We start from the raw sequence: 20919 nt of genomic DNA on the forward strand, positions 1-20919 counted from the left end.
ACAAGCATCATGATATGAATGAGAACATACAATAGTAAAATCAGTCGACATGCTTCTGATATTCACAATGAATATCAATTTTTGGAGTCTCGTTCTCTATAAATTATTCAGTAAATGTATTGTTTATTTTCTCAATAAACAGTGTTTAGTACATTCTTATATCATTATCAGAGGCTGGAATTGATTATTGATTTCAACTATCAACATGTTGATCAATAATCAATATTTTAAATATATTTCAAGCCTCAATCACTCCCTTGACCATCAACATTGAATACTCTCCAGGCTCCAGCTCATTATTTCAATACAGTACTATCATATTCTTTTTTAAAATAATTTATTTAAGTGAAAAACGTTCCTTTCATTCACCAGAGACAAGTGATTTAGTCAAAATTTCATCAACGTTATAATTTATTGAATGAGTAGTAGCCTACATTCTTAATTCCCAATTTTCCAATATATTATAATGTTTTATAGTTTATACAAGAAATAAGTTTTAGACTCATTTAGGTATAATTCTCAAAATGGAAAGTGGTTCTCAAAAAAGAATAGTTCACACAGAGATGTAGAAAGTTCTACTTCTATAGTGAAGTTTTTCAGGAAGATGGATTTGAATAGTTTTTTTTTTGTCAAAGATAAACTAAGAAACACCATTTCGTTTTTGAACCCCCCTCAACCCCTTGATTTCTACTCGCGAATACAGTAATGATCTCTCATCTCTGGAATGATATCTTTCAATAGCATGAAATCTAATTTCTTACACTTTTCAGAGATTTAACCAGAAAATTTAGCCTACCATTTTAATGGGGTCTGAAACTTATTACTTGATAATCCTTTCCCTTCTTTAATTATCAACTCCCGTAAAGTTCAATATCCTTCCAAATAAGTATGCACTGTTACTTATAACACTTGCTTGGTGAATAATATTTATATTAAAATTATTGCTTTCATTCATATTGAACACTATAGTTTGACAATGATTGCCTCTTAACATTTATGCGATACAATTTATCCATAAACTCATAATAATGGAAATGATCAATAACAAATGATTTCTAGAGTTTTTTTTTAATAATATTTTAGAGGTTCATGAAATTGAATTGAATGATATCTCCTTTTTTTTCTAAAAATTAGATTTGGTCCAACTTTTTCCCTTTCTAAATTAAAATATTTTCATGTCCTACTTCATGCAAGTTACAATTTGTATTTTAGATGGCAAATACAATGAATTTGAAGCGAACTTATTTTATTTGGTAGCTCATGGAAGATATGAGGGAAAATTTCAATCTAATTCGGAAATGAGTTTCCAAAGATAATGCTAAAATTTCTGAAGTTGCATAGGGAATGTCGAATATTTCGAATGATTCTTTTGTTTTCATCGATTTGTGATAATACAAATACTATATTTATTGTAAGAAGATGTGGATGACATAGATGTAGATAGTGCAAGATACACCACATCACAAGTAAGTCTCAGTGCCGGTTAAATTTTAATTGTGATTAATTTCACGAGAACCAATAAGAGAACCTCATAAGACGGCTTATCAAAAAGACCTTCTCTGATTGGTTCTCGTGGAATTAATCACGGTTAAAATTTAACCGGCTTTTGTGCAACCGGGCCTCATATAGTAAGATACTAAGATTTACTTAAGACTGTCAAAATTGGAAGATAGGGAAGCATTGATGTCATTGCTAATAAATGTTGACAGGAATATCATAAGAGAAAAAAACACAGTTCTTTCGAAATGCACAGTTCAATTGAATTAGCAGTGAGTAGAGTTGTAGAGAAGAGGAGGACCTGACAGCTACAAATATTTTTCAAAAACTGCTAAAAATAAATAGTTTATAATAGATTAGTTATAATATAGAAATCATTGGTTATGATCATTCCATTTCCCAAATAAATAACAAATCACATCCTGTTCCGTAATAGTTGTACTATATCTTCTCACAACACTGAAAATCAGTATTTTTTATATAAGTTAATATTCATATACAGCGCTTATATTACCCTCTCTAATACATACATGAATCTTTGATATACCTCTCTTACATTATTCTCAATATTCATATAACAGGCTCAACATTCATATGTCAATGGCATACTTTAAATATATATTCTATCCATATATATGTTATAAAGTATATTTTACAAATCTATCACACGTTCACTTTTTCAAATATAGATATAGAGATAGAGCTTGGGAATAGTGTTAAAAAAGCATCAATTCTAGGTTTTGTATTTTTAGAGTTACCCTATATATCTAACACATACAGCATAGTTCTAGAATATTCTTAACGTTATTATAGTAATTATTGAAACACTCACAAATGAGATTAGGCTATCTGCTATAATTTAATTTGGATAGACATCAAGCAAATTTTCATAAAATTCAAGAATGCTTGACATTGAGAAGTGAAAATATTGGAGCTCTTACTGATAATATTTTATTGTTTCCAACATACTATATTCATATATTATATTGAATTATTATTTGAGAGGAAGATCTAACTTGTGAACATATATAACTTCTAATTTCATGTATCCAACATTAAAAAATGATTCATATGTTTGTGCTATTTGACATTTTTATTGATTTTGCCATTTCTAGAATGACAGAGTTTATCTTTGTTATATTTAGCTTGGTTGAACCTATATTTATAAATACTGCATTAATAATTTGATATTGGTTCATTGTGATCATACAAAAATTGAAAATTATTTGACTTCCTTGCACCGGGCAGTCAGTTTCTTATTTATTTCAGTTTTTCAACTTATTTAGTTTCAATTTCATTTGTTATCTATGCTCAATTTGAAATGGATTTCACTTTAATATGAATAATATTATTACTCATGATGAAACTTGAATAACTTAATTTGATATTGAGAGATTTTCTCTTATTTAGCAAATGAAATTTTCAAAATATAATATTTGTTGTAATATTTCAGGAAGCCTTCTTGCTACTTAGTTTTCAAACTCCTTATCAACATAATAATTGATTATAGAATTTGTGATTTATATGTTGAATCCTGTTATTTTCCATTGAACATATTGTTCAAATTTTGAACATTTTTATCCATTAATAGTTGTACTGTATCATTTCCATGATTTATTTGTTTATAATTCATTAAATTTAATATTCCTGTCCACTCCAATAATGAAAACAAGAAAAAACAGATTCACACTGTATTTTTCAAGTACCTATAATTTGTATTTCAAGAGATTATTTTTAAAATAACAATACATAATCTATTCTACATTCTAGAAAATAGTATCTTATCCTATCTTATCTACAATGACGAATAATCACAAAAATGCAAGGAAATTCTAATGTTGTTTTAAAGTTAATAAATTTTTAGTGAAATTTGACAATATCTTTGTTTTCTTATTATGGAGAGATTTCACAACATCACCATCAATTCTACTAATTTTACAAAAATCTAAGATTAATGAAAAAAATTTTCAACATTTTTGAAAATGAGAAATATTTTTTGAAATCAAATGCTCTGTAGTTGGTTGATTAAACTAAAACTTGAATTTTGGCCATTGAAGGATATCTTGAAAACTTCTCAAATATAATATTGAGATTGTTTCTGAAAAAAAAATTATGTAAAAGAAAGTTTGAATGAACTATAATCATAAATCATAATTAATCCAGGGAAATTACGCCATTGGGATAGTGAGGTGGGGAGGGGAGATTGTTTGTGATCACTACTAATTTATCTATACCGAACGGTACAACTAAGTTTATATTTATAATAGTAAACTTAAACAAATATAGAATTCAAATCATTTACGTAGTCCAATGATGCTTGCATTTTTCTAAACTTCAACATTAAAACATTTTAAACATTAAAAAAAAGATTCAACTTAGAAGGTTTCAATTTAAAATAAAAATTCTTTTGATTTCTTAGCGACTTAGTCGCTGTTTGCTTGAGAGTGAATCACAGTTTAATAAAACATTTACAACATTAGCCCCAATATTGACTGCTTGTGACGATATAGTTTAATATTTCTGTACAATTACTTCTCGATGATTCGGAGTCCACCTAAAATTCTAATAAATTGAATTACCCTTGCCAAGCACAGGCACAAGTCTATGACTCGGGTGAAGATCATCTCCAAGAGAAGAGTCTTGATTGTAAATAAGGTTCTTCATGAATTTTCTGTGTGCCTTTATATGTATGATTTTCAAACGATTAAACAAATAATTATTAAATAGTAATTATTGAGATTCCATTTTTAGTCAATATCATGGAGATTAAACCCTTAGGAAACTTCAGACCTGCTTTCCAATAAATTCCTGATGGGTAGAAAAATAATGCCATACGCTTTTATAGGAGTGTTCACATGATATTTACATTCGATGTGTGGACACTACAGTACCGTTATAACCAATGAGATTACTTTAGTGCCTAGCAGGGCAAACATTCTCTGGGAAGCAGATAAATAGAGTAAAACGAGATAAAGTATGATACCGTACCTTAATTCTCAAGCCAGAAGATATCCCATGTTAATCATAGGTTGAAAATTAACTTTATGTTGAGAATATCAAATATCAAAATTGACTTGTCACCCATCAAAATTGTATTCTCAATACCGCTTATGGGTGGTTCGGAAGACATACAACAGGACAAGAAATATAATTCGTGAATATTGAGATATCAGAGCAGTAGTACAAGTACTTTGCAAACTATTCATATTCATATCTATTCGTTAAAACACATTACGATATTGGAAAAAAAACAGGCGCTAGCTAGCACTAAAGTTCTTCTCTTCTTAAATTTAGTTGATCAATGTTTTCTTTGAATTTATAGTGTTCCCAATTCTCAATCGAACAAATTCATAATTCAACACAAATAAACAAAATGAAAATAATAAATTGGATGATGAAACTGAAATGAACGAACACAAAAATAACAAAAATATATGTTTTATTCTGAACTAATTCAATATTTTATACAACAAAAATACAATCATATACTTTGAAACTGTATAATTGAAAAAGATTCCAAATTATATTGAATTTTCCAGAATGATGTCTAGGAAACGTTCCTAGCTTTTTGAAATACTCTAGAATAAATTAAAAAGGATAAGTTTCTCTATCTGGACAAAAATGTTTCTCTTAAAAATTGAACATTTAATTAGAAATGTATTATTCGGCAGTAAAAAACCATAAGTTTAAATGGTGGGTTTCTAATAATGAGATTATAGCAGAAAGTAATCTCAATCGATACAGAGAAACTTATTTCACTGATATTATAGTTTTGTTTTAAAAATTTTGGAATGCAAGTGAACTTGATACTTTCTTGCTGATCCAAAATAATAATGTTCAAGTCAAGTCACAGGTAACATACCCACCATAGATAGACCAATATGAACTATTCACATTCAAATTTAGTCTATGTGAGTGTAACATTACAAAAAATAAATGTAAAATTACAAACAAGTTATTGTGAGTTTACAAAAATGCTTTGGAGAAACATACATTTTGTTTAGGCAAACTATACAAAGCCATTTTTAGATAATTCCAGTTATCTACTTAAAATGACTAATCAATTCCCTGACAAAATTTCGTAACAAAACATAATGCCAACAGAAATTAGTAACTCATAGATGTTTTATACTAAAAAAAACATAAGTTGGAGAGAGATTATTATAATCTAAAAATAGTTAAAACCCCCAAAATAAAGACAAAAATTGACAATGTTCAAGAAATAACGCTCTAATATTGAAATAATTTGTTCTAAAGAGTGATTGCATAGGGAACTACAGTACATGAGAAACGATCTAAATATATAATAATAAAGTATAGAAATATGAATAATTGATTACAATATTATTGAAGAATCTTAATCAAAACTTATTGGTTGCAACGTCATAAAAATAGTTGAAGAATCAGGATATTCATCTAAAAAGGTGTTCAATTAATGCGGAAATACTTGAATAGCTAAGCAACTAATAAATCGTAATATATGATTCATTAAAAGAAGCAGCTTAAAAAAAATTGATATGGATTTTCTTTAAGTGGAAAAAGGAAATAATTAAATATTGTTGTTTATAAGAAAACAAACAGTACCAGATCGAATTCACCATAACCAAGTCTTACATAATCATAATATAACATTATTGATACATGGACAATAAACTAAAACAGAAAACTTATATCTACTATAAATAACACAATATTAATACAATAACATATAAGATTAATTCAGACGAAAAATAATACAATAATAATTAATTCATAGGTATTATAGAATCAAAATAACATTACACTGAATGAAAAATAGATTGAGAAGATAATAATAATATTATAATTAATTAATACTTATTTTATTTTAAGTTTGTGAGTTTCTTTATATTCATTTCATTCCCCATTTTTCTATTTCTATAGTCTTATTGTAAGCTTTGATAATATGTTCCAACTTCTTGCCTGGTAACTGAGTATTTATGTACTGTATCAATCCAAATATGGAGATTTAATCGCGAGATCAATATTGTGTTTATTTGAGAAATAAAACAACTAATGAATATTATTATTGCATTAATAAAACAAAACCGTTGGAATATAAAGGTTATCTTACAGTCTGCTTTCAATTAATTTCATTGCTTACACAGAAAAAATGCGTTGAAGTATTTTACGATCATCTTTTCAAATGGGATCACTTTACACAATATATGTATTATACTCTATAAAATTATTTTCATCAGACTAACAATAATATATATTTTGCAAACAATTTTATCACATTTTACATTTGTAGTGATTGATTTGTTCTGGCAGTGTTGTATGTATTTTTGGATAACTTAGTCCACAGTTTGAGTCCAACACCGTCAAGAGATAGTTCAGAAAAATCTCATACTCATTTATGACTACCATCAAGATATCTTTCGGATAATTCCATAGAAAGTCTACACAAATGAAAGGGAAATTTCATTTCTAAAATTATACGACCCGATTTGAGAAACTTCTGGGAAAATAAATTTTTCTCCATTGAGAAATTTTATTCAGCTTGTACAAGCTTGCTTGCTAGTATCTAGCTGAAAGTTTCCTACAGAAATTTCTCGCAATACTGTCAATTATTTCTAAAAGAAACAAGTTCCAAAATCAAAACCAACTACAATATTACCAGCAACATTTGGCTTTCCTCGTTTTTTTTTCAATGAGATCAAGAACACTAACAATACATTACTTTGCCGAAAAGTAAACAAGAGCCCCCAAATATATCTAAGCTTTCCACATTCACTGAAAAGCTAGATCGAAAGAGATAATTTATATTTACAAAACGAAATATATACAAAAACAAAGAAAATGGCAGCTTTCATTTACTTCAATGATTTTTCTTGTGATGAGATTATTCAAACTTATTATTCAAAATTAAAGACCATATTAGATTAAATTTTTGGTCTTTGCAAGAAAAACTAGCTTTCTGATATTTTCAAAGGGAAATTGAACTAAGATATTGTCAACACAGTACTGTAATGTAAAATCTACATTTTAATGGAGACAATATTCAAAAATTTTCAGTAAAAATTCCTTTGATTGGACACAAAACTTTTCTTAATGAGAACAATAACATTGATAAACATACCAATGAACATTGAATGAGGATAAATACATTGATTTTTTTAGCAAATTTAAAACTTCAATACCATTTCAAGTATTTCTAAAATTTTTGTAGTTTTCACAGAGCTATTTTCTTTGGTTTCGCAAAATGATTGGGGGATTAACAGTTTTCCTCAATACTTGTGTAACATGAAATGATTCAACATTGAGTAACACTTTTTCAACAATTAAAAATTGTCAAAATTAATGCAAGTCAGCACGATTAAAAATTTTGATAATTTGTTTCAAATTTGTTAAGATTTGTATGTCTTTTATAACGCTAGCAAAAAAGAGTAATTTGTTAACCCAACCAAAACTACTTATGGGAGTAATAATATCAATACGATAAGCATGAAAATATCCAAGAAGCGATCATTATGATCAAATTCTAATTTATAAAAAGGTGATTTTCAAAGTTCTCTTAAACCAAACCAAACAACCATTTAAAAACATAAATTGATCTTAACCAAAATTAGAAGTGGAAATTTATTATAATTATGGAGATCCATAGTAGAATGAATCAGATTTCTCATGAAAATCCTAGCCTCCTACCTAATAATGTTATCAGAGAAATGAATTATCTTATTATAGCAGCTGTCTTTGTGGGTATGAGCATTCAAGTCATTAATATATCAAATATTAAATATATGTTACAAATCTAAAATTATTTTAGAAGAACAATGTATGAAAAACTAAAACCAATTATGAAGAGTTTAGCATGCACAACTACAGAGCATTAAAATATACGTTACAGATTTTATCTTAAAATAGGAAGTAAAAGGTGAAACAAAACAAATAAACAGATTTACACATGGAAAATTTGAAATGAAAATTGAGATATACGTTTAAAACCTACAGTAGAATAATGTATGGGAGTTCTTTTTGAAATTAAATAATAAATTATGCAACTACAGAGCATTTGATTACTGAATATCATGTTATACTGTAAGAATAAAATTTGAAAAAATGCATTAGAAGTTACTTAAGACAAATTTAGGATATAGTTTTGGTAATCGACAAATTGTTTTGATATATAATACAAAAACGATTAAACTCCTTACTAGAGTAGAATCTCGATTAAGCAGCCGTTTGTTTTATCCGACCGTCCATATAAGAAGGTTCTTACCGGGTTGAAATTAATGGTACATTTTCAATGTTTAACATTACAATGTGATGTGAGATGTATTTAAGCACTTTATCACAGGTGCAAAGTGATGAATTGAGCACATTATATTCAGTTATTGCATAATTAAAAAGCTTCAAATGAGCAAAATCAATTCAAAACTTTCAACTTTGTAAAACTTTTCCCTGTTATCCAACCTTCCCGCGGTCGGATGATCGGAACTCTACTGCATGCATAAAAGATGAGAGTACTGTAAAGTAAAAAGTTGATTAGTTTTTGTATAGTTTGAAACTTGAAATTATTGAGAATTTTTAAAACAATAACTTCACAGCTAATTCAAGCACTGTTTATCATATATGGTGTTTATATCGAATTTAAATCCAAGACGAGGTTTTTCACTTCATTCTGTCAGCAGTTTTTTATTGAAAACATCAATGTTCCCCATTTAACCATTGCTGACAGTCGGAAGTTAAATCTCACTGTAAGGCCAGTTACACACTTCAATTTTTGTTCGTACGATTTTTGCCGTTCTTATAAATTATATTAGATTGAACGTAACTCGACAAACATTATCTGCTTGACATCCATCATCTGTTTAATCTAATAGAATTCATAAGGACGGCAAAAATTGTACGAACAAAAATCGATGTGTGTGTAATCACGACCTCCGTAAACAAAGGTAGTGTTTACGGAGGTAGTGGTGTAACTGGCTTAACGGTGACAAATACTTTCAACAGATTCAACAAATAAAACTGCACAGCTCAACATACACATATACCAATGAAAATTTACAACAAGATAAACAATATTTTGTATGTACATGTAATAAAACAGTATTCAAGTACCAGCTGACAAAACATGGGTTCAAATGATATCAATATTATTTACATTAAAATTGTAGTATGATAATCACCATATTATATAATATGAAACAATGTGGATAATACAGTATTTGAATACATTAAGATAATAATATAGGTTTATAATAAAATATATATTAATATATATGATGTATAATGATAATAATAACTATTTGAAATAATCGCAATACGTATTGTACTTTTACAGTTTTGTCATGTATGTCGCAGGACATGTTTGAAGTGGTTCACATAGATTTGATCTTGGAGGTTGGGACGCACCAATTTGTTGGTGCCCTAGTCACCAAATCTGGTGCAGGCCTTTTTCCATTTGCATTGGGTGCACCATTGTTCGCGGTGCTCCATTCCGTACACCTTTCGGCATTTCTTGGTGTCGCCGCGTGCCTTGCGCGTGGGTGAGTTGGGCTGCTTAGCTGGCACTGACGAGGACAGCCTCATGTATTTCTGAGGCGAATTCTAAAAAAAAACACACAAAACACCGTTAATAAACTGCATCCCAACACAAGAATAATGAGATTTCAAGAAATAGTGTTTGTAAGGATATTATAGGAAAATTTGTAACTTTAGATCATTGATTACTGTGAAATCCAAATATTGAAATGAAATTCAGTTCTGAAAAACAACACAAAACACTGTTCGTAAATTGCATCCTTAAGCCGTGTTCACACTGAAGAAATGTTCGACAAACATGTTTGTTGAAAATGTTTGGGCAAATTTTATTATGTTTGACAAACAATGTTTGCCCGTGGCCAGTGTGGACGCGTCACCAAACAAAATGGGAAGAACAGGTTTTATGTTTTACAGCTGTCAACTCTGAAAATGTTTGGAAAAACGTAATTTTTTGTTTGATAAACAATGATTGCCAAAACTTTTTAAAATGTTTGTCCCTGAGCTCCTCAACAAACATTTTTGCCGAACATGTATGTCGTACATTTGTTCAGTGTGGACACGGCTTAACAAAAAAATAACTGTTTATGTCAAGATGTAGGAAAAGTTTGTTACTTTAGATCATCGATTTACTGAGAAATTCAAATATTGGAATTGAATACAGGGGAAATAATGAAAGAGAAACAAGAGGATCATTCTTCTTCCTCTACTTTCTCTTTCATTTTCTCCTTACTTTTCCTAGTAGTATTATGTAAATGTGTGAAGGGACTCAACTGTTCTCCTTCTTCTTCGGCATTTTCTTCTTCTTTTTCACTTGTTTTTTTTATTTTCTTCTTCTTCTTCTTCTTCCACTTGCTTCTGTCTTCATCTTCATCCTCTTCTTCATATTTATAATTTTCTTTTTCATGCTCATAATTTTCTTCTTCTTCTTCATCATCTCCTCTTCCTCATTATATTCACTGATCAATCACTTCCTAGAAGCAAATAATGTGAAATTAGTTCTGCTATAGTTTGTATAGAATAATTTGAGACTTGGCCATCCATCCGAGGAAATAGAAGCGCTGTCCAATTGTGTAAAATAGCAACTTTCTCAAATTTTTAATTTAATTACAGAATTGTATGGAGAATATAATCTCCAATATTCCAGTAGAGCTGAAAAGGAATGAATGGAAATTCAGTTTTTTGGTGAAATTGAAAACCTCGCAAAAATAAGTTTATCTTTCTAATATTTACTTTTCTCAAAATTAAGGAGTGTCGTAATATCAAAAACATCAAACTTTATTGATCAAAACACCAATTTTTTAATGAATATTGTTAGAAAGTAGATTAATGTTTTTGTTATAACTTTATCTTCTTTCTCTCTTATGTCGACTCATTTTGTTGTTGAGTAACATTTTTTTAAATTTATTTACATATTATTTATATTTTTACAAGAAAACACTGAATGGGAGAGCACTTATATACTATTTCTCTACTATTCCTTGTACTATTTCTCTCCCAAATTTAGATAATATTTTTAAAGTCCGAAATGAGGTTATGATTTTTTTCTGAAATTTAGTCCTTTTTCATTCAAAAACATAAGTTAGTTAATTTTATATCAAAGCTAGCAGGTAACCCGTGCTCCGCAAGGGTCTATTTTAAAACTTCACGTAATGAAATCTTGAAGAATTGAAAATAGGCCTATAACCATCCTCGGTTAATTAAAAATGGATATGCAAAATTTAAAGTAATTCAGACGTGATGATGCGTCATTCGTGAATTTCCTATCCCGTACGTGTATAAGCCAGTTCTTTCCTTTATTACAGTATAGATAAGTTTTTCATCTTGGAAATCATCTTGGTTGTGTTTGTTCGTGTGTTCGTTTGTTCGCATCAAAACATGTCAACTTGTGGATTGCATACCGGAAAAACGGGAATGATTTAGATCTCCAAATTTTGAACATAGATTCTAAAAATATCAATCTCGTGCACCTGGAAGCCCAAATTTCAATTTTCCTTCTAGATTTTTCAGAATTAATGTTCAAACTTCATTAATAGTACATACGATTTCATAAAAAATCACCAAATCATAAGGTCGGAATTAAAATATATTATTATACACGTATACAGGTGTAAAGTAGTATAGGAAGATTATGTTTGACGCATCATCACGTCTGAACTACTGGACTGATTTATTTGAAATGCTGCTTATAAATTCTTAATCAACCGAGAATTCTTATAGGTCTATTTTCAATTCTTCTGGATTTCATTACGTCAATTTTGAAATAGACCCTTGCGAAGCACGGGTTACCTGCTAGTAACATAATAAAGTGACATACATCAAATCTTGTTTAGAAACGTTCCTCAACATAATGCCAACATGACAAAAATGGACTGGTTATTAAAATTTAGTTACCAATTTTAACCATCTATTTCGAAGAGGTAGTCTCTCTAGATTATATTTCTATATAAGCATATGGTATGTACATTTCAATTATAATAATATATATTAATGTCCCATGAATGAAATTTGAACATTAATTCTGAAAAAATCTAGAAGAAAAATTGAAATTTGGGCTTCGAGGTGCACGTGATAGATATTTTTAGGATATATGTGCAAAATTAATGTTTGCAAGGCCATTTCTTTCAGATACATTTGTTGAAAGAGTGGACTCGCTTACAAATTTTGCACATTTTTTTCTCTTCTTTCCTACTATCTTCTCCAATACTTCCCTTTTCCTTCTCCTCTTCACCCCTTTTTCCTTACTTTCATACCTTCTACCTGCCTATTACATGGGAAACCATAGTTGGCTAGGTATTTTTCCTCATTTCTTTCTTTTCAGCAAACCCCGCCATGAAGCCTGTTTTTGTATTTCATTGGAAATTTATTTTTGATTGTGATTTTTTTTTTCTTTTATTTATATTGTATTGTGTTGATTGGAATAAAAATTGATTGAAAAAAATGTAAAGATCTAAATCATTCCCGTTTTTCTGGTATGCAATCCACAAGTTGACATGTTTTATGCGAACAAACGAGCAAACACAACCCTACTCTTGCTTATTATATAGATAACGGGTAGAATGTATCCTTCCTATTGGTATGTTTATCCTATGGTTATGGTAGGCCCACTGACCGGTGAGGGTGCACCCTGCGACCACTGAGCACTGAGCAGAGCAGTGGCGTGGTTGCCGTTGACGGGCGCCAGCACCGAGATGGGTTTGCTGGTGGGTTGCAGCTGGTGCTGAAGAGGTGCCGACTGCGCCACCATCATCTGCTGGTGCAGAATGCGCTGGTACTCGGGGTCCTCGTGGGGTGGTCGCGCCATGTCGCGGTGTGACAGGGTGGGTGGCGACGAGGTCAGGCCCGACTCCACCTCCGTGTAGTAGAATTCCTCCTCGTGGTCGTCGTCCATGCAACCTTCATCGTCGCGGCGTCTGTCCCTAAAAAACGACGACAACGATTAGAAAATCATGCTCCAATTAGATTCACGTTAGGCTAGTTTCACACACATTCGGTTCGTTTCGTTTTCGGCAAATTCCGATAAGTGTGAAACGATGATTAAAATGATGGTTTGAATTCGGTTCCGAATAGCAACCGCATAGCACCGAACGCCCCCACGACACGAATAGGTTTTATCATATTCGAATTCGTTGCTAGGAAATAAAAAAAAATTTTTTACACACGCTCGCTTTTTTGTTTTTATTTTAACCTGATATCGTGATTATCTGTTTAAAAATATTCCATGTCAAAATCATATGGTCAATTCATTTCTGTTAGTTCACTGGAGCATTTTTTTCAATTAATAGTTTGCTAAAAAAATATGAAGATAAATTAAAACTCTGGGAGAATTTTCATTTTTTCATGAAAATTACATGATTTCATTAATGGAGAGAAGATATGAACGTTATGTACAATGTGTCAAAATTGAAACAAATTTTCAATTAAAATAAAATAATCACTCTGAACGTCCAAGATTAATATAATCAAAAATAAACTATTCAAATATTTCACAACTTTTAATTAACTTGAAAATTTTGCTGTTCAAGAAATCACATCTTACTATTTGAACACCAGCTTTTATATTTTAATACCAGCATGAATTGTGAAAATCCAAACACAGCTGTGTTTGAGAAGAAAATACCTAATTAGAACCGAATTAAAACCTGATATGTATGAAAGCCTCATTCGTTTTCGGCAACGAACCGAACCGAATATGTGTAAAGCTAACCTTATAAAGTTTCTGGAAATGATAGGAACGTGCATCGGATTCCACTGCCTTCTATAGTACAAAGCTTTGAATCAAGTGGGAGAGCTCGGTTCGACGGAACGGTTCTTGCCTATTTGTCGAGGTCTCCGTTTATCAAGTGTCTATTTTGACCATTCCTTGAGATACTGATACAAGAGGGAAGTTCGCCAAGTATCACGGCATCAAGTTTTCTTTTTGGCCATTTCTTGAGATACTGAGACAAAATAGTTATTTGTGCAACTAGTGCGCAAAGTGACAGTTTGCTGCACCGAAAGAAACGTTTGGCTTCTTGAGTGCAGCAGAGGAACTTTGCGCACGTATTTCACATTAAGTTTTTCCTACAGTTACCATTGAATATGAAAAGTGGGTAATTATGGGTAAAATTGACTGAAATGCATCAAATGTTTTTCTGTGTAATTTTATTATTGATAAAAACCTTAATCCTAAAATCCTAAAGTCCTCGTTGTCGTTGGTTATAATATATAATGAATAATAATTAGCGCGTTGTGCTTGGTTGCACCTCTGCTCACTATAGCAGCCACAGCAGTCACTGTTACCAACTTCATTTTGATTTTGCTGCACTGTTGCTCCATATAACCTACTAAGTATTTTGCGTTGCCATGTTGCAAATCTGGAGTGCAGAAAAATTTTTCCCGCACTAGAGCGGAAAAGTGATTCTTTGCGTTCTGTAATCAGTGCAGCAATGGCCACTTTTCAACGTAACTGTAGGAAAAGGAAGTTGAGCCATTCAGTTTTTCAAGTCTCATGGTATCAAGTTTTCGGTGGAGGCTGATATACAGTCAACTGAACAGTTGCAACACTACCTAGGGATTAGTGAGAGTATGTTAGAGAGATCTTAGTTAAAGGTTACGGCTAAAGTTTTTCCTTTAAATGGCAATATGCTGGTATTAAGCGATAATTAAAAAAAAATTATGTTATCGATTGGACTTTCTGAAGACAACAGGAACTTGACGAGCTAGAAACTGGACGCACCGAAGTTGCCAAGCCAATAGTCTCTCAAGTGATTGATTGATTGATTGAGTACTTTATTTATGTAGATTACAATATATACTGGCTTATACACTTAAATACAATAGCTTACAATACAGCAAAGTTATAGATGAATTTACATAATATAGACTAAGAAATAACTATTGAACTGTATATGATATGAAAAAGCAATTTGTAATATAATAACTATAGATAATAATCATATTGTTATGCATCTACATAAATTGGCGGAGCTTTGGACATATCAATGTCCATTCTTTGGGAAGAATATAAAGAGTAACCTACATACCAAAACCAAGAAATTTCCAGTGGTTTCTTTATATATTGACTGAATATGAGTTTGTATTCGTTTTTTAAAGAAATAGGATCATTTAGTTATTTATCCAAGTTTTGATTGCATCTATAGTGTGAACTACTAGTTAGTGACTATTTGTCACTCAACTATAGTGTGAAATATCATCTATAGTCTAAAACTAATCTAGATCATACTCATCTATGGTGAGAAAAATCTTTTAATAAACAATATTTCACCACCTTATACGCAACTAATATATCAGCACTAACCATCAAGTAGTATAAATATCAGCGAGTTTTCATCTATAATAATATAGATATATCTGTTGAAATTTCTTTATTGAAATAATATTAATCTCACAGTCTTAAAACCAATAAGTGAGTATCAATATCAGTGATGAGTGCATCAATAATATGAATCAGTCTGTTGATAACTAGGCCTAGCAATCCAAAAATATCAATCATTCAATCCATTTCCAAAATTGAGACGTTCATTTCAAACAGAGATATTTCCCGCTTGCATTTCCGCGAGAAGAAAGCCGCAACATCGATTTATCATAAGCTTTTCCGGCTTAACCGGAAAACTCGGCTTTTCCGGGTGAGCCTGTTGAATGCACAACGGGATTTTCTTCCAGGATGATGATAGAAAACTAGGTCGACCTACTTCCCCGATAGCAGGGGGTCATAGACGAAAGGTGGGTGGTTTAGAACCACTCGCTCGGGATGGGGGGGAAGTTTGGGGTACGGGGCCCCCCAGAAAGACGAGAGGGGTGGGGAAACGCCACGTGCTGTCCCCGTGACCTAAATAAAACGCCGGGTTGCCGGCTCTAAGTGGGTTTGCTCTACTGATCTACTCCCGGTGATGTTTCAGAGGAGTTCAGGGGACGGGGGGCTCCTGCTCCCCTTATTTTAAGGGTTGCACAAATAATGGTGTCATCCCGCAGATCAATAGTAGGTTCTGGACTATATTCTCAACCATATCTGTAATAACTGCACTGATAGAATTGGATATTATAATTGAATTTTCGTATTTTTGATAGAGTTGCACAATATTTGGTCTTATTTTCATTCATATCTGTACAACTGGAGAGTTGGAATCTGGATTTTCATATAATTTATTATACTGAAGTATTATCTTGAATTTCGAATGATAGTATTGCACAAAAGGTGTCAATGTTTGTTGCTGGTCTATTTTCTAACTCAAATCTGTAAATTATTGCACTGATCGAATGTAGATTTTCATATATTATCATACATACAGTATTTTAGTATTTTGACGGGGTTGCACATAAATTATCATCCTACAGATTAATATTAGATGCTCTGTTCTGTTACTGCACTACTTGAATCTGGATTCTTATCTATCTTAATTATAGTATTTCTGATGGTATTTTTCTTTCATTTTTTCATTCCTCATAAATTACAAGATAAATCAATAAACTACACAATATACACTACAATAATCAAATTGATGTACAAAATCAAATATTAAGAACTACTTCCCCAAAAGAGCAAACTCGTGCTTGCACTGAAGGTGCCATTATGTAGAAAATAAGTATTCTGGACCAAATTTCAATCTGGGACACTAATACTGTAAAACTGTGAATCTATCTGAATTTCTATGAAAATTATAGACATTCGTGTTTTTGATGGAGTTGCCTGAAATGTGTCATCCCTTAGAGCATAGATTTGGAAAAAATGTCACGTTTTTTGGAAAAAATGTCACGTTTTTTGGAAAAAATGTCACGTTTTTTGGAAAAAATGTCACGTTTTTTGGAAAAAATGTCACGTTTTTTGGAAAAAATGTTAGGTGCTGGCTGGACTAGAACTGTATCTACTGCACAATATAACTGTCAATCAATTCTGATTTTCATCTAGGTTTTGACATCTAAATTTCCAGATTATTGTAGGATTGCACAAGAGTTATATCATCCTACGGATCAATATTAAGTGCTGGACTTGATTGCGACCCATCTGTATCTAGTACACTAATAACAGTTATTCAACATTGAAAAGATTTTCAAGTCAAATCTATATTTCCATAAATTATTAGAATCAGACTTTCATACATCATCATCATCATTATCCAAATTTTGCACAATACCATGTATCATTCTGGGTCGATATTAGTTACTGGACGGATTTAATATACAAAGCAATATTTGTTGCTGGACTATATTCAGATCCATATCTTGAACTATCAATGCAATTGAATTATGATTAGAGACTTTTTATTGCACTATTTAATTTATATTTTTATCCTATATCCAATCCATTAACGACATCGTTGAAACCTGAAAAACTAATATTTGTTGAAAAATTTTCGAGTTTTTGTAACGAAATATCTTTATTTTGGAGGTGCAGTTTTTAATAAAAGCGTATTGTTTCATTTGATGGAACTTTCAAATGGTACTTTGAACTTTTGTTTCAATTCTTTCATTTGATGAAACTTTTAAACGGTTCTTAAGCAATTGATAATTTGTAAAATTCATTTAGCTTTATTGCTAGTTGATATTGATATGGATTAGTTCAGCAGTTAGTTTACTTTGTAATTCACATAAACGAAGAATCTAATCTACTCTAATTCTCTACACACTATCTGAATCTAATAACCTAACCAACCTAATTAATCTAACTAACCTAATATAACTAACCTCATCTATACCTACCTAACCCACCTAAACTAATGTTTGAATGTAATCAATATTATAAATTTGTAACAATATTATCAAGTATACATTTTTAAAAACCCGAAAATATTTCTCTCTTCACTCCTTATCTACATGACCTAATCTATACCTACCTAACATACCTAAACTAATCTTTGAAAGTAATCATTATAAATTTGTAACAATATCATCAAAAATACATTTTCAAAAACCTATAAGTATTTCATTGTTCCCAAAAACAACCCCTATGAAAACTCGAACACAGAATCAGGTCAACCCCGTGTACAGAGAATTTCCCAGTATAAAGTAGGTCACAGCCAGTAGCTTTTAACGATCGAAGGCACAACAAATGTGGGCCACGTCCAATCCCCCCCAGAGCACCCCCCCCGTTTAAGCCCCCCCAAACATTAGTTTAGCCCTGGCCGCGACCCTTGCGAGGCCACGCAAGTACCTAGCACATCACTCATTTCTCTCACTCTCTCTTTCTCTTACTTCTCTCTTATTGGTCTCTCATATAATCTCCTTCTAACTTCTCTCATATCGTCGTCCTGGCATACTTCTCTTATCGTTCACTTTCTCGTTCTCTATGTTTTCCCTCTCTCTCTCTCTCTCTCTCTCTGAATTCTCTTTCATCGGTCTCTCATCTAATCTCCTTCTCTCTAACTTTTCTCGTATCTTCCTGTCATATTATTCTCACTCAGGCTATGAATAAGGCAAATCATATTACCCTACACTCTTTCTCACTTCCCTCTCTTATCACTTTCTCTTTCTCTCTCTCTGAATTCTCTCTTATCGGACTCTCATCTAATCTTCTTCTCTCTAACGTCCCTCGTATCGTCCTGTCATATTTCTTACTCAGGCTATTACTAAGGCAAATCATATTATCCTACACTCTTTCTCGCTTCCCTCTCTTATCATTCTCTCTCCTCTCTCTCTCTCTCTCTGACACGTGACACCTCTCGCTCGTGCAAAAGTAATAAATTCTTGGTAAATGGACAGCATTTCCACGAAAGATTGTGATGACTTTACACGTGTCTCTTTGTGAATGTCACCTAGTAAAACCAAGTAGATAGAGTGAAATTCACTTAAAACTCTCATCATTGGTTTAATGGAAAGCATTAATCTTATTTGTGAAGAATGCTAACTGTATAAAGTGGATCTCACTATTATTTATGGACTTGTTTTCGATGAAAAGAAACTTGCTGAAAATTATTCCAATAATTTGTTCTTATCTATTCCATAATAAAGAAAAGAACTGGCTTATACACGTACGGGATAGGAAAATTATATGTTTGACGCATCATCACGTCTGAACTACTGGACTTATTTACTTGAAATTTTGCAAATAGATTCTTAATTAACCGAGGCTGGTTATAGGCCTATTTCCAATTCTTCAAGATTTCATTACGTCAAGTTTTAAAATATACCCATGCGGATCACGGGTTACCTTACTAGTCATCAATATGAATGACTTTATTTTTGGCAGAATTGTCAAGTGTAGTTCAATAGTTTAGAATCAAGTTCATCTTGGTATTTTTTACCTTTACAATAAGAAATTGAGAACGGTTACATACACACAATTCGAATCAAATCATCAAAATGATCACCTTCAATAGAATCTATTGATCAAATATTGGAATCAACAAACATTGTGCAAGGGATGTAGTGAGAGATTGAATAAAAATATATTGTATACTAACTTAACAATATTGTATAATAACTTTTTGGTCATGGCTACTCTTATTCATCTTGAAAATGGCATTAATATGTTGAAACATGATGTTTTAAAAAAGCGTACATAGATTTTTAATTTTTTACAGATATTGTGAATTATTTGAGTTGAATAAGTTTCCCAACAATTTGTTGAAAACCCAAATTATTCAGAAATCATTGACCGATGAGGAGATCGAATACTGACATTAACGGATGAAGATGATGAGAGGAAAGTGATGAAAATAGTTTTCCATTTTAGCATCTCGGATACTACTTTTATGTTCTTTGTAAATAGCTTTCTATTACCTCCCTATATTACATATCTTTTTTCTAAAAGTCTAAAAAATAAACAGAAGAAAAGCGGAAGAATAAGTGAGGAAAAAAGAAAGTTAATTTTGGAAGAATTGATAATTCTAGGAGAGTAAGGATAGTGTAAAAATAGCAAGTTCTTAAAAGTTCATCTTAGAAGTTGAAGAATAGTAGAGGAAAAGTGGAAAATAGTCGAATGTTAAGAACAGAAGGGAAGATTTATAGTGAAGAAAAATGTGGAAAAGCGAAGAAAACCCCGTGTCAGTTGTTGAAAACTATTCCGGAAAATTGTGAAGAAAAATGTGGAAATTGTGAAGAAAAATGTGGAAAAGCGAAGAAAACCCCGTGTCAGTTGTTGAAAACTATTCCGGAAAATTGTGAAGATAAGAGGAGCCGAGGATTTTAATAAGAAGCAGGAAGGAGAAAAACAATAGGAAATATGAAAGAGAAACAAACTAATGGGAAGTAATTTAAGATACTCTATACAAAGAATAATTTTGAAGTAAATATGAGTAGAATTGAAAGAGATAGGTTGAGGAAGTACGTAGAAGAAAATAGAACACAGATGTGAAAATCCAGAAGGAAAAGCTAGGGAGAAGGGTGTAAGTCGTTGTGAATGGGGCTCAGAAAAGATATTGGGAAAGAGAGGAGGGGGACCCAGAAGAGGATTACAAGCAGTGATAAGAGAGTGAAGTAAAC

General features: G+C 31.4%; 1 protein-coding gene across 1 annotated transcript in view; it reads right to left on the reverse strand.

Moving 5' to 3' along the window:
• Positions 1-4919: 4919 nt before the first annotated feature.
• Positions 4920-20919, reverse strand: part of LOC111049539 (zinc finger protein 395) — a 132892-nt gene continuing 116892 nt past the window's right edge. Inside the window, exons 7-8 of the mRNA XM_039440419.1 lie at positions 13112-13418; positions 4920-10068 (exon numbers count right to left, since the gene is read on the reverse strand). Coding sequence (XP_039296353.1) covers positions 9889-10068; positions 13112-13418 — 487 coding nt within the window. The 3' untranslated portion in view covers positions 4920-9888. The remainder of the gene's footprint in view (positions 10069-13111; positions 13419-20919) is intronic.

Source organism: Nilaparvata lugens, chromosome 13, assembly GCF_014356525.2.
Source record: "Nilaparvata lugens isolate BPH chromosome 13, ASM1435652v1, whole genome shotgun sequence".
Classification (NCBI taxonomy): domain Eukaryota; kingdom Metazoa; phylum Arthropoda; class Insecta; order Hemiptera; family Delphacidae; genus Nilaparvata; species Nilaparvata lugens.